The sequence below is a fragment of the Amborella trichopoda genome, chromosome 6 (assembly GCF_054954075.1).
Source record: "Amborella trichopoda isolate Santa Cruz 75 chromosome 6, AtrichopodaSantaCruz75HAP2 v2.0, whole genome shotgun sequence".
NCBI lineage: Eukaryota > Viridiplantae > Streptophyta > Magnoliopsida > Amborellales > Amborellaceae > Amborella > Amborella trichopoda.
This window is the reverse complement of record NC_142341.1, coordinates 50,355,207-50,366,903: the sequence shown is the minus strand read 5'-3', so window position 1 is coordinate 50,366,903 and position 11,697 is coordinate 50,355,207. Positions and strand designations below refer to the sequence as shown.

At 37.8% G+C, this 11,697-nt stretch overlaps 1 protein-coding gene across 1 annotated transcript; it reads right to left on the bottom strand.

The window, feature by feature from the left end:
* Positions 1-6,426: 6,426 nt before the first annotated feature.
* On the bottom strand, positions 6,427-11,385 carry LOC18448759 (pyruvate dehydrogenase E1 alpha). The gene is made up of 3 exons (XM_006858820.4): positions 10,992-11,385; positions 9,933-10,710; positions 6,427-6,913 (listed from the first exon to the last, which is right to left on the bottom strand). Exons 1-3 carry the CDS (start codon positions 11,241-11,243, stop codon positions 6,636-6,638), a joined length of 1,308 nt encoding a protein of 435 aa, XP_006858882.1. The 5' UTR covers positions 11,244-11,385; the 3' UTR covers positions 6,427-6,635.
* Positions 11,386-11,697: the final 312 nt, after the last annotated feature.

Genomic DNA, 11,697 nt, shown 5'->3' with positions numbered 1-11,697 from the left:
AATTATATTAAAAATAATATAACAAAAAATAGAAAAATAATTAATAAAAATAAAAATTATAGAAGTTAATAATATAGTAAAACTTATGTTTCTAAATGAAGAAAAAGAAAAAGATAATTTCTTTATTGTTTTTATTTTTTGCGTCTTTAGTTTTGTTAATTTATCAAAATAATACTAACTTATAAACAAATAATGTATATTAATATAAGTATAACCAATTCAGTGAATTAGTTTTTTAATACTAAGGTACATGATATCTTATTTTTTGAATTATTTCTTTCATATCTAGATATTAATAATTTATTAAAATTAAATAAAAATTATTTATTTGAACTAAGGATTTTCTTTCCAAGTTTTGCAATTCATTTGTCAAGAATTTTTGCAATTCATTTTTCTGTTGATTTGGTTCTTCATTTTTCTATTGATTTGGTTTCCTATTATAAGTTCAAACACTCCAAAGACAAAAATGCCTCCCAGGTCCACATAAATTTGGTGAAAGTTGAATACTTTCAAAGAAGACTACCAAAAAGTATGTAGGAAAATAGAAAAGGGCGCCTTTTAGGTGGTCTGGCGTGACCGCATAATTATGTAGTTTAGTCCCACCTGACTCCAAAACAAAAGAGGTGGATTTTTTATAGGAAAAAGTTTATAAAGAGCCGAGGCTCTAAATAATCAAATTAGAGACAAAGGAGAGAGAGATTAATTTTGGGGAGAGGAGAGAAAGATTAATACGGGGAAGAGAGAAGAGAGATAAAGCGTGGAGTTATTATTAGGAAATAGAGAGAGACAAGGGATGATTAAAGGAAGCCAAAGAATGAGATAAAAGAGGATACGCATGGGTATGAGATGATATGTATGGACATGAAAAAGATGATAGGGGAAAGAGAATCCATGATATGATATGTATGAGCATGAGAGAGATGTAGGGATGAGATGATATGTATGGACATGAAAAAGATGTGAGGGAAAAGAGAATCCATGATATGATATGTATGAGCATGAAAAAGATGTAAGGCAGAAAGAGTTATTAATATCTTGGGACACGTAACGAAAGAATACGCGAGTCAGTCCTCTCACTTAAAATTTTAACGAAAAGCATATTTGTAACTTTAAATTGCTTCCAAAATTCAGACATTATGTAAAAAATCAACATAAACTTTTGAAATTTGAATATTACTGCAGAGGGATATGAAATGACCAAAATACTTGAATACATGAACACGTTATAATAAAATGTGATTTTAAAATATATAAGCATGATTTATGGTCTAAATTTTTTGAATAAAATATTCCAAGTTCACCATTAGAGTGGTATGGCCTTGAATAATACACTAAAATACATCTAGTACCAAGCTGAAAAGAAACACATAAAGCCCTTCGAGCAAATTAGAAAAAAAAAAAAAAAAAATTTGCGGATAACTCCTGATATCATCATCATCATCTGAATTTTACCCCAATTATTTGGTGTTGGCTAGGATAACTCCTTAAACTTGACACCCCTATAAAATCTCATCAAGGGCATGGGCATTTAAAACAACAGTATTCTCCACTATATTGAAAATCTTAGTCTTGTTTTTTTTTGAGCAAGTGGACGATTGTATTAAGCATGAAGTTGGGGATACATGATTGAAGTATGGTGTCCCACAGGCCAGGCACTCTGCATTGCAAAAATGTTATGTAGCTATTTTCCATATATCCAAAAAATATGTGAAGAAACCATTACAGCTGTATGAAAGGGCACAAATTCCACGGACCATAACTCCAAAAGGCGCTGAAAAGGGTCTAGGTCACACTTCTGGAGTTGGCTCCATTTTTGGAGAGGCAGTCAGCTTCATAGTTTGCTTTGCGCCATGTATAATGAAAAAAGGTGTACATATGCCTGCATAAGTCGAAAATAGTGTTCTAGTCCACAGGCATGATGAAGTTCTTGATGCCCAAGAGAACATTTTTGGAGTTCCCCCTTAATGACCAAGAAGAGGCTCCAATCGGAATTAAAACTTTTGATGCCCACAAGAATGGTTATGGCCACAGCAGTAGTGGATTCAGCATGACCAATAAGTCTCGAGTAAGGAATAGGGTGTCAGTAGGGTGCTACGATCTCTGTCTCTAAAAATTCTTGCCCAGGTAGCTGAGGGAGTAACCATAGAAGTTTGAGTGTGATATGACCTTGTTCCGGTAGTTGCCAAAGAGATGAGGCCTTAAGTTTAACAAAGCTTGCGACACATGAAAGATTGGGACCTTGAAAAGGGTTGCCTTGATTAAAGTGAGCTGACTAGCCAATTAGAGAAACTGGCTTTTCCAAGCGGAAAGTTTGCAATCAAATTTCTCAATGATGAGATCCCAAAGCTGCTTCTTCGGTCTACCAATACAGAGAGGTAATCCTGGGTATTTGATGGACAGCTGCTAACCCCACACCCCAATTAGCAAGGCCTAGGACTACCTGGAGGAAAGTTGCTACACCCATTATTTTGGATTTGGTCACATTGATCTTGAACCCAGTGTCTAATTCAAGGCATGGCTAATTCAAGGCATTTAAGGTAGAGGCGGAAAGTGTCAACTTGATGTTCCGTTGCACAGTAGAAGACCAGGGTATAGTAGGCGTATTGGAGGTGTGAGATCATTGGATCTTGATTTGCAATCCTTGAGCCTTCCAGGAGCAGCTCTTCCTGCAAACTATTAAGTATCTTCAGGAACTTCAACGTCTACTATTTGGTACCCGTATCAGTTGCATGAACATTCACTCGCAATGTTCACTCTTATGATTTACCAAAAGTTAAAACACACTTTCTTCTTTGACGTAAAGGTGACAAAAAAACACACTTTACATCAATTCCTACAACACAATTTATTTAGCTATGCAAAAACATATATATGGATAAGCTACTGGCAGAGTGAATCAATGGAGCTTCGTATGAATAAAGCAAAGCAGCAGACCCAATGGCAACTGCATTCACATTTCGGCTATCTTGAGCAACCACCAAAGTTCCTTTAAAGGTGCCTTAAAATCATCCAAACCTCAATTGAAAAGGTATATCAAGTCACTGTACCAACAATGCTCCTGGCAATGCCTGACCTCTTACAAAGCTGAATAAGGAGAATGTTAATGAGATCATTCCTGGAGAAAGTAACAGACTAAGCAGAAGAACAAGAGACACTAAGATTGAACACCATTTTGAGTAAGATACTATGAAATAGTAAAGAAAAGCAGAAAACAAAACCAAAGGAGGATCTTTATTCAACTCAACTACCATTCCAGAAACCCAATTAAAACACATCATTCACAAACGACTGGAACTGCTTTAGTGTCTGCAGTTGCTTTAATGAGAAAAAGGTATCCAATCACGAAAAAAAAAATGTGCAAGAAAAAATACCTCGTTAAAGTCCAGGGAGGACATGTCACACTTCTCTACCTGCTGAACCATCCGTTGCTGCTACACCGCTTCACAAATGATTGCATAATCTGCCAGGCCAGTAAACCAAGTGAGACTATGCTTATTTATTCACATGATAACCGCATAACCATGCATCCAAGTATCTCAGGAGTAGACATCCAAGCATATCCTTCAATCTATATGGCTCCGACAGTTCCAAAAAGGTGCCTGAAAACAATCAATACCTAATCATCTAGTTTGTAAAACCAAAGAAATGCACTCATGTTTGCCATTACATAATATATAATTCACAAAAGGAATGAATTACTAAACCGTAGACAACCAGAACTGGCATTAATAAATATAATGGAAGTTAAGAACATGCAGGATAAAGTTGCTATTACTCCACAGGAAAAACTGCCTGTGAGGAATCAATTAAGAAAAGAAAATCTGAATTGTCCAAGTGCACAGATAATCTGAAAGCACTTTAATTTTCAAGTAATCCAAGTTAAGTTTGAAAATTCAAGTGAGTAAAATTCTCATTTCAAGCTTAATTCAAACCAATACGAACACCAACCCTGACTTATATGGACATCATTGATTTCTTTTTAATCAAAGCCAGAAACCTTTGTGACAAGCTCATTCAAGCAATAAATGGTTTCAGATTTGATCAGCTCAACAATATATAGCACGCTGCCTTTTTCTCCATATAAGTTGCCGCATGCATAAAACTCAATGTATATACCAATACCAATAGCATCAGGCATCCAATATGTGAATTCTTTCCTGTAAGCAACAAATTCTTTCCTGTAAGCAACAAACTTCTGGAGTACAAGGATGATGTGCATAGGGCAGAGAGCTGCATGATCAAAACTTTGAAATTCAATCAACTGAAAAATCAAGACACAATAAACACCCATGCATGCAGGCACGCGCGCACACACACAAAGCAATATCTGTTTCCATTAGTTTTATAAGTAATTTTCTCTTCAAACATGAGCAATTGCCCAATATAAACTCTGAATGGTATACAATAACATGAGTTAAAAATGACTTAAAAATTAGACATTCATGTTAAATTCTGACTTTTTCTTCTCTTGAAAGTTAAAGCATTAACCTAAAAATTCAGCTTGTGCTGCTCTTGATTTCAGTTTTTATTGCCAAGGTGGGTGACACATCTATAAAGGCATACATCTTTTCTTTAACAAAAAGGAGACATGCAGGTTATTGATTGGATATACATGGATTCTATTCAGAGATCATGGGTAAGAACATTATTCTTAATATACCAGACCTTTGCCCAAGGATTCTTTCCACAGGGAAGCCTTTGCTCAATGCCTCCACTTGTGGTGCGAAAAATGATCTTACCTCCTACTTCTAACCTAAGCCAAGATGGCAGAGTGGAGGCTTTAATCACATGCTATCATCCCCAGGTCATTCTCCCCAAAAAGAATTGAGTTAGCATCAATCTTCAAGTCAAAATCCGTCGAGTCGAGGCAAGAAAATAAAATGAGTCTGGCTTTTCTATGAAAGAGAAGCCACACGTGGTTCTTATTTCCTATAAGGAAGCCCCTCTCAGAAACTATAGCAAAATGACAAACAATACCAATTACCACAAATCGTCAACAGAAAGAACTTGAAAATAAACATATTCATGACCACATTTCGAGTTTCTCTGATCCTCAAAGAAAATGAAATATTCAGGTCCTCAAAAGGATAAAACTAAATGTTCACAATCCAGGCACTATAAAACCAATTAAAAAAAACTACATTCAAAGGACTGATTCCACACACTTCCGAACTTGAAACTCAGTCTTAAATAGAACATAGGAATTACCTCCCTGCTGGACAGCCACAAATTTGGAGAAAATGTCATCAACTAAAATGTCAATCCTTCTTATATGAGCACGGAATTCTACTGCAATACCAACACGAGTGAATTGCTCTTTGATCTCCAGTGGAACAGAATTACTTCCATCCTGTCCATTTTGCTCCTATTTGTCAACTCAGTAGTGATGTCATCGATGTATACGAGAATACTTCACCAACATAACCTGTGACCAACTCTATCCAGAAAGGCACTATGTTCTCTCAGATAGAATCCAGAGTCCTTGGAAGATGAATAACACCATGCCTACAGTCTCAATGCCATGTCCAATCTGCCCATCCAGTCACCTGCCTGCTGCAAGACTTGAACACGTTCTTTCCATGGAAGAAGTTGAAAAATCAACAGGTGTGAGGGCCCAGAATATAGATACTTGCACCTCTTACAGCAGTGGAATTATGGTAGGCTTTCTCAGGATTCCCGAAAGAAAAACAAGACAACTGATACGACCAAAGAAAAACAAGGCAACTGACACGACCAAAGAAAAACAAGACAATTGACAAAGATATCGCTACAACAAAATAGTGAGCTCGAGTTCAGCTCATTCCATCCATAAAATGAGAAAATATGTACATATGAAAAGTAGGGGAGGAGAAGGGCAAAATGACAAAGTATATGGCATATCTTTGTTATTCTCTATGGACTCCTTTGTAAATAAAAAATTAAAACTCCTCTCTTGAGATGCAATTCACAGAGTACCAACTGTTTCTAGTACTCTTTTGTAAACTATAAAAAATAAAGTTCCTCTCTCTTGAGATGTAATTGACATTTGACAGATTATCAACTTATGCTTTAAAAAGAATTTATCCCCAGAATAAATAAAAAACCTTAGCTTTATGAAAAATAAAAAACATATACAAACACCACACAAAATCAAGTTAAAATTTTGTGTGTGCCAGAACCGACTTTGACTGGTAGAAACTAGAGAGGCCGCACTTTATTTTATAGTTCCAATTCCTCTTAGAGATGTGCAGTTAATGAACCAGAAAGGATAAACAAAAGATGAACAAAAAAGTGAATTACATCTTTTAGCTTCTTGCGAAGAAACTCCAAATATAATCCACAGTAAAACAATAGTTCCCAATAACACTTACAAGCAGGTATCAAACTTCTTCAGAGCTCACTAATGATTGGAAAGCGTAAAACCCGCATGAAAAATCACTATGTCAATTTGCATCTCTTAATCTGAACTGTTATAAAAATAGGAGAATGCCTGATTACAAAAGAAATTGATTACAATAAAGAAAGGAAGGAAAATTCCCTAGCTAACTAGGAGAATCTCATACATATCACAATGACCTCTTTAACTTCATTTTCAGAACTAACAGAACCCTAATATAAATTCCACAAGAGGGACCCAGTTTGGGTCTTTGGGATATCTAGACCTGTGCGGTGCCTTCAGTAAAGCCAGGGTCTTCACATCTGTACCTTCCATCAGGTCCAATACCAAAGCCTTTTGGGTCAGCAAACACATTCTCGAGGAGCTGGCTCCGAGGTGGGAGAGGGCTTTTGTCTGCAAATTCAACTGCCTCTTCAACTATCTCATCAATCTTCTTCTCGATAACTTTCAACTCCGATTCATTTGCTAGGTTGTTCTCAATGATGTACTTCTTCAGGGCCATTATTGGGTCTCTTGCAGCATAGTGAGCCTTCTCAGCTGGCAAGACAGAGAGAGGAATAAGCATCAAATATATAGTGCACATACAAGCAAAGAAAAATTCTGAGTGGAGTAAAACAGTACTGATGTGAGCGCAAGGTGTAATTTCTTGTTTGTGTAAGATTGCAACCATATGTTCTTCAAGCATTAGTAAACCAACATGCAAAAACAAGTATAAGAGAAAATCAAAGATTGGCTGGGAAACAAAAGCCAAAATCTGCCACTTTGAATCTTCCCTCCCTCCCCTCCAGTTTTTTCTAATTCTAAGTATTCATTAAACATGATGTTAACAACAAGTACTACTACATGTTTTACTAACAGTTGCAAATAATCATCTCTAAGACAGAGACCTAATCTTTCCATGCTTACTCAAAATCCCAAACAAAGCCACAAGCTTTAAGGTTGAATGGGGAATGGAAAGAATAATGAATTCAGTCGTTAAAGATAACAAGTAAATGGAAGGGGACAGGAGCATTACGAGTGTCAGCTCCATGCTCAAAAGGAGATCAAACCTTATGAATTCAACCTAGGGAAATAGCATGAGATTATTCAAGTAGCTGAAATTTTTACTCTCATGAAATATCAATTTTATTCTGATGAAATAAAGAAGAAATGCTCAAGTCATATTCCAGGTAAGAGTGGCTATCTTTTCTCCTCTTCCCTAGTTTAGCTAATCTAATTTAGCCAGAAATAGTTTAGCTATATAAATGCTTTGTCCAAAGAAGAACAAGCCCAAAGCCAACATCACTGATGCAAAGACTTACTAGTCTCCCTCACCATTCTCCAATTACACCCCTTACAGGTCTTCCCAACTGTCTCCAATGCTTCCCACCCTCATATAACAGGTACTACCCAGAACCTGTTAGCCGTTCAGTAAGAACCAATATCTCCATTTCCTTATCTTTCTAAAGAATTGTCTTTCTAAAAGGTAAACTTACTATCCGAAAGATAAGCTTTTTGTAAAACTCACAGACCGCTGAAATAAAAAAACGAAAACGGGCTCTTATCATCACTTTTCAAAGAAAACAACTTACTAAGAATAAAACAACTCTTGTCCCTTCTTCTTTTTTCCACACAAAAAAAAAAAAAAAACAGACAACGTAATAAAAAACCCGTACCAACTAAAATAAATGAAATTCCTATAAATTGACCCATAAAAAAAAAGAAATAATTAAGTCCCCCAAAATTGAGAAGAACAAAAAATATTGAATCCCAACTCTGGAACAGCAGCAATCTCCCTCTCTAGAGCCCTCGGGGTAAATGGATGAAGGCCGAGATGGGGCAGCCATCTAATGGACGGTTTGTAACAGGCATATCAGAACCTGGCGTCACAAGGGTGAGGTAAGTCTTGAACCTCCTTTTGTGCTACCTGTATTTTAAAAAAATTGGGATTTTTCAAGTGTTCCCTTTCTCTCTCATTCACTCTACTTGTTCAACCAAAAAAAAAATGAAAGCAAACTCCTCCCACTTACAAGCCCCAAGGTATGTTCTCTTTCCTATGGTTAACTTTAAAAAGGACAAGAAATTCCCTAACCTAAATCCACTGACTGGTTGTATGTCAGTCATCTCATTAATTCCAGGGGCCAATCATTTACTCTATATCTCCTATCACCACCATATATCGCCCTTCTTCATCTTCCCATGCAAATGCTGTTATGCGCCCCCAAATACCAACAGCGAGCATTTGAGATATAACCCCTTTCCCTTCAACTCAGCTAGAAAACATTAATACTTTAAATTAACAACCCTAGCAATCATTCATTTGAAATTGAGAAATCCATCAACAACATAAACCTTATTTTCACAATCTTTGCATCAAATTGGGTCAAATTTACTTACAAGTTGATTAACCACATAAGACGCCATCCTATGACTAGTAAATTTCTTCTCTATCTATCTGTCTATGTGCATGTGTTTAATAAAAGATAATAAACAGCTTGCAAAGTTCTTATCATTCAATCAGAGACATCAAAGCCAAAAGATCACCATATGAAAGTCTAAAAACGAGCCAGAACAGAAAAAAGTATTACACCAGTCAAAGTGTGTGGTGCAACAACACAAGTAGCTTCAATTGACAATTCCTATGTAGTATGGCCATGAGAGCATGCAATACGAATCAATGAGAAATAGAACAGTTTCCAAATCGAAAGAAACAGACTATATATAAACACAAAATATGCAACCAAATCAATAAACAAAACCAGAGAAGCAACACGTGTGCAGACATGCGTGTGCCCACACAAACACACACACACCCACATGCATGCACACACAAATACACACAGCATGTGCACACACGTGAACACATACACACAGAACTAAATAGAGAGAGAGATAGATTGAGTCCTCACTCTCTTGGCCTCCCCCTCCTCTCTCTCTCTCACCCACCCTTCATCATGTCTCCTCTCTCTCTTGCCACCCTTCATCACCCTCCCCACACCCTCAACTCTATATCTCAGAGATTTTTGTATTAAAGACACATCACAGAGAACAGGAGGCTCAAGTAGCACAATTTTGTATAGGCACAAAGAATAACATTTTAGTAAGCAGCATTTGTTAATCAGACAATACAGTCAACTTCATCAAAAAATAAGAGCCCCATTGTTACTTTCATGAAAAAGGCACAAATTCATAAGTGCACACATAGTCATATACAGAGAGGTGAGAAGAGAAAATCTTAGTCCAATCACAACTTATTAAGCGACCAAAGAGAACCCAACACTCATACAATTTCCAAATATTATTAGCCAAATAACTAAGCAACATTATAACAGACACGTAACCACAAACACATGCATGCAAACAAAAAAATGGAGAGAAAAAGAGAGAGAGAGAGATGCATTGTGGCATAATCTTGCAATTATCCCTATCATTCCAGCATTGGAAGCATACAATCCAAATTAACAGAAACACGACACAGAAAAAGGAGTATCCCAAATAAAGAAAAATGAAATCAAAATCCAAACAATCCACAATAAAAATTTCTCCAAAATAAAAAAGAAAAGCAGTGGTCACATACCTGGATCACGAAGCTCATCAGGGTCAGCAAGCGAATGCCCTCTAAACCGGTAAGTCTCACACTCAACAAGTGTCGGCCCCTCTCCCCTTCTCGCTCTCCCTATCGCCTCTTTTGCCACCTCTCTCACCTTCAACACATCCATCCCATCAACATGAATGCCCGGCATCCCGAATGCCGGCCCCTTCTTCCAAATCTCAGGATCACTGGTTGCTCTCAGATGCGACATACCAATAGCCCACAAATTATTTTCCACCACAAAAACAATGGGCAATTTCCAAAGAGCCGCCATGTTCAAGCACTCGAAGAATTGGCCATTGTTACAGGTCCCATCCCCAAAAAAGGCCAAAGTCACATCATCACACTCCTCTTTGAGCACCTCTCTCCTATATTTCGAAGAGAAGGCAGCACCAGTAGCAACTGGTATGCCTTCTCCTATGAAAGCGAAGCCACCGAGCACATTGTGCTCTTTTGAGAACATGTGCATTGAACCACCTTGGCCTCTGCAACAACCAGTGGTTTTGCCAAAGAGCTCACTCATAACAGATCGAGCTGAGACCCCTTTGCTTAAAGAATGGACATGGTCTCTATACGTACTAACAACAGAGTCTGATTGCGTTAGGAGTTTGATGAAGCCTGTGGAGACAGCTTCTTGGCCATTGTAGAGGTGGACAAAGCCGAACATTTTGCCTCTGTAATACATTTGGGCGCACATATCCTCAAAGGAGCGGCCTAGGATCATGTCCTCATAGAGCTCAAGGCCCTCTTCTCTAGTGATCAACTGTGAATTCAATAGAGAATATGAATGAGTGAATGTGGGGAGCAGGGGGTTTTGGCTTCTTGGGTCACTTCTGTTTGTAATAGTTGGGGGTTTTGATCTCTCTCTCTCCGGCTCTCCTCTACAAATCAAAAGTAGATTCAAGCCAAAATTCAAAAATTCTCTCTCTCTCTCTGGAAAAGGAACCATTTTCATATGCTCTCTCTCTCTCTAGACTTCATGATGTGATCTAAAGCAGAATTGAAAAAGATGGGCTTTGTAATTTCACTTCTTTGGGGACTTACCAGGCCTGATGCAGCAGATTTCGACGTCTTCTCCTTGACAAGCTCCGAAATGGCGACAATGGTGGATGGGGATGCAGCACGAGGAAGATCCGAAACGCCCCGCCTTCTTCGAAGATTTGGGATCCTCTGAATTGAGCCCAAAAAGGGGTTGCTGATGGTCTTGAGACATGAAGGGCTCTTCTCTGCAAATTTTTTGGAGTTGAGGCCATGGAGCTGAGGGGGTTGGATCTTGAGAGCCGAGAACGCAGACATTGTCTCAGAAGAAGAAGAAAAACTGGTTTAGAGAGAGAAAGAGAGAGGGAAGAGTTCAGGGCCTAGAGAGAGAGGTAGAGAGAGAATATAAGGAGGAAAGAGGGCGGAGAAGGCGAAGTTGTAAATGGTTACATTTTTGCAGAGAGAGAATATGAGGAGGAGAGAGGGCGGAGAAGGCGAAGTAGCAAATGGCCTCAGTATTATCAGCACCTACGTTATGCTCTCACGGGAGCATACTATATATCTACTCCCTCAGTTAAAAGACCTTGGATGATTCCTTCTATGTGAATTTTGGGAACTACATGTGAATTTAGATGCTTATTTCACAAAAAAAAAAAAAATTTGGCTTTTCTTAGATTTACCTATCTCATGCTCCAAAAATTGCCTCAGTCTCTATTCAATCGTAGGACATTATCGTTTAGATAAGGTTTATGTGAGTCCACTTACTCATCTA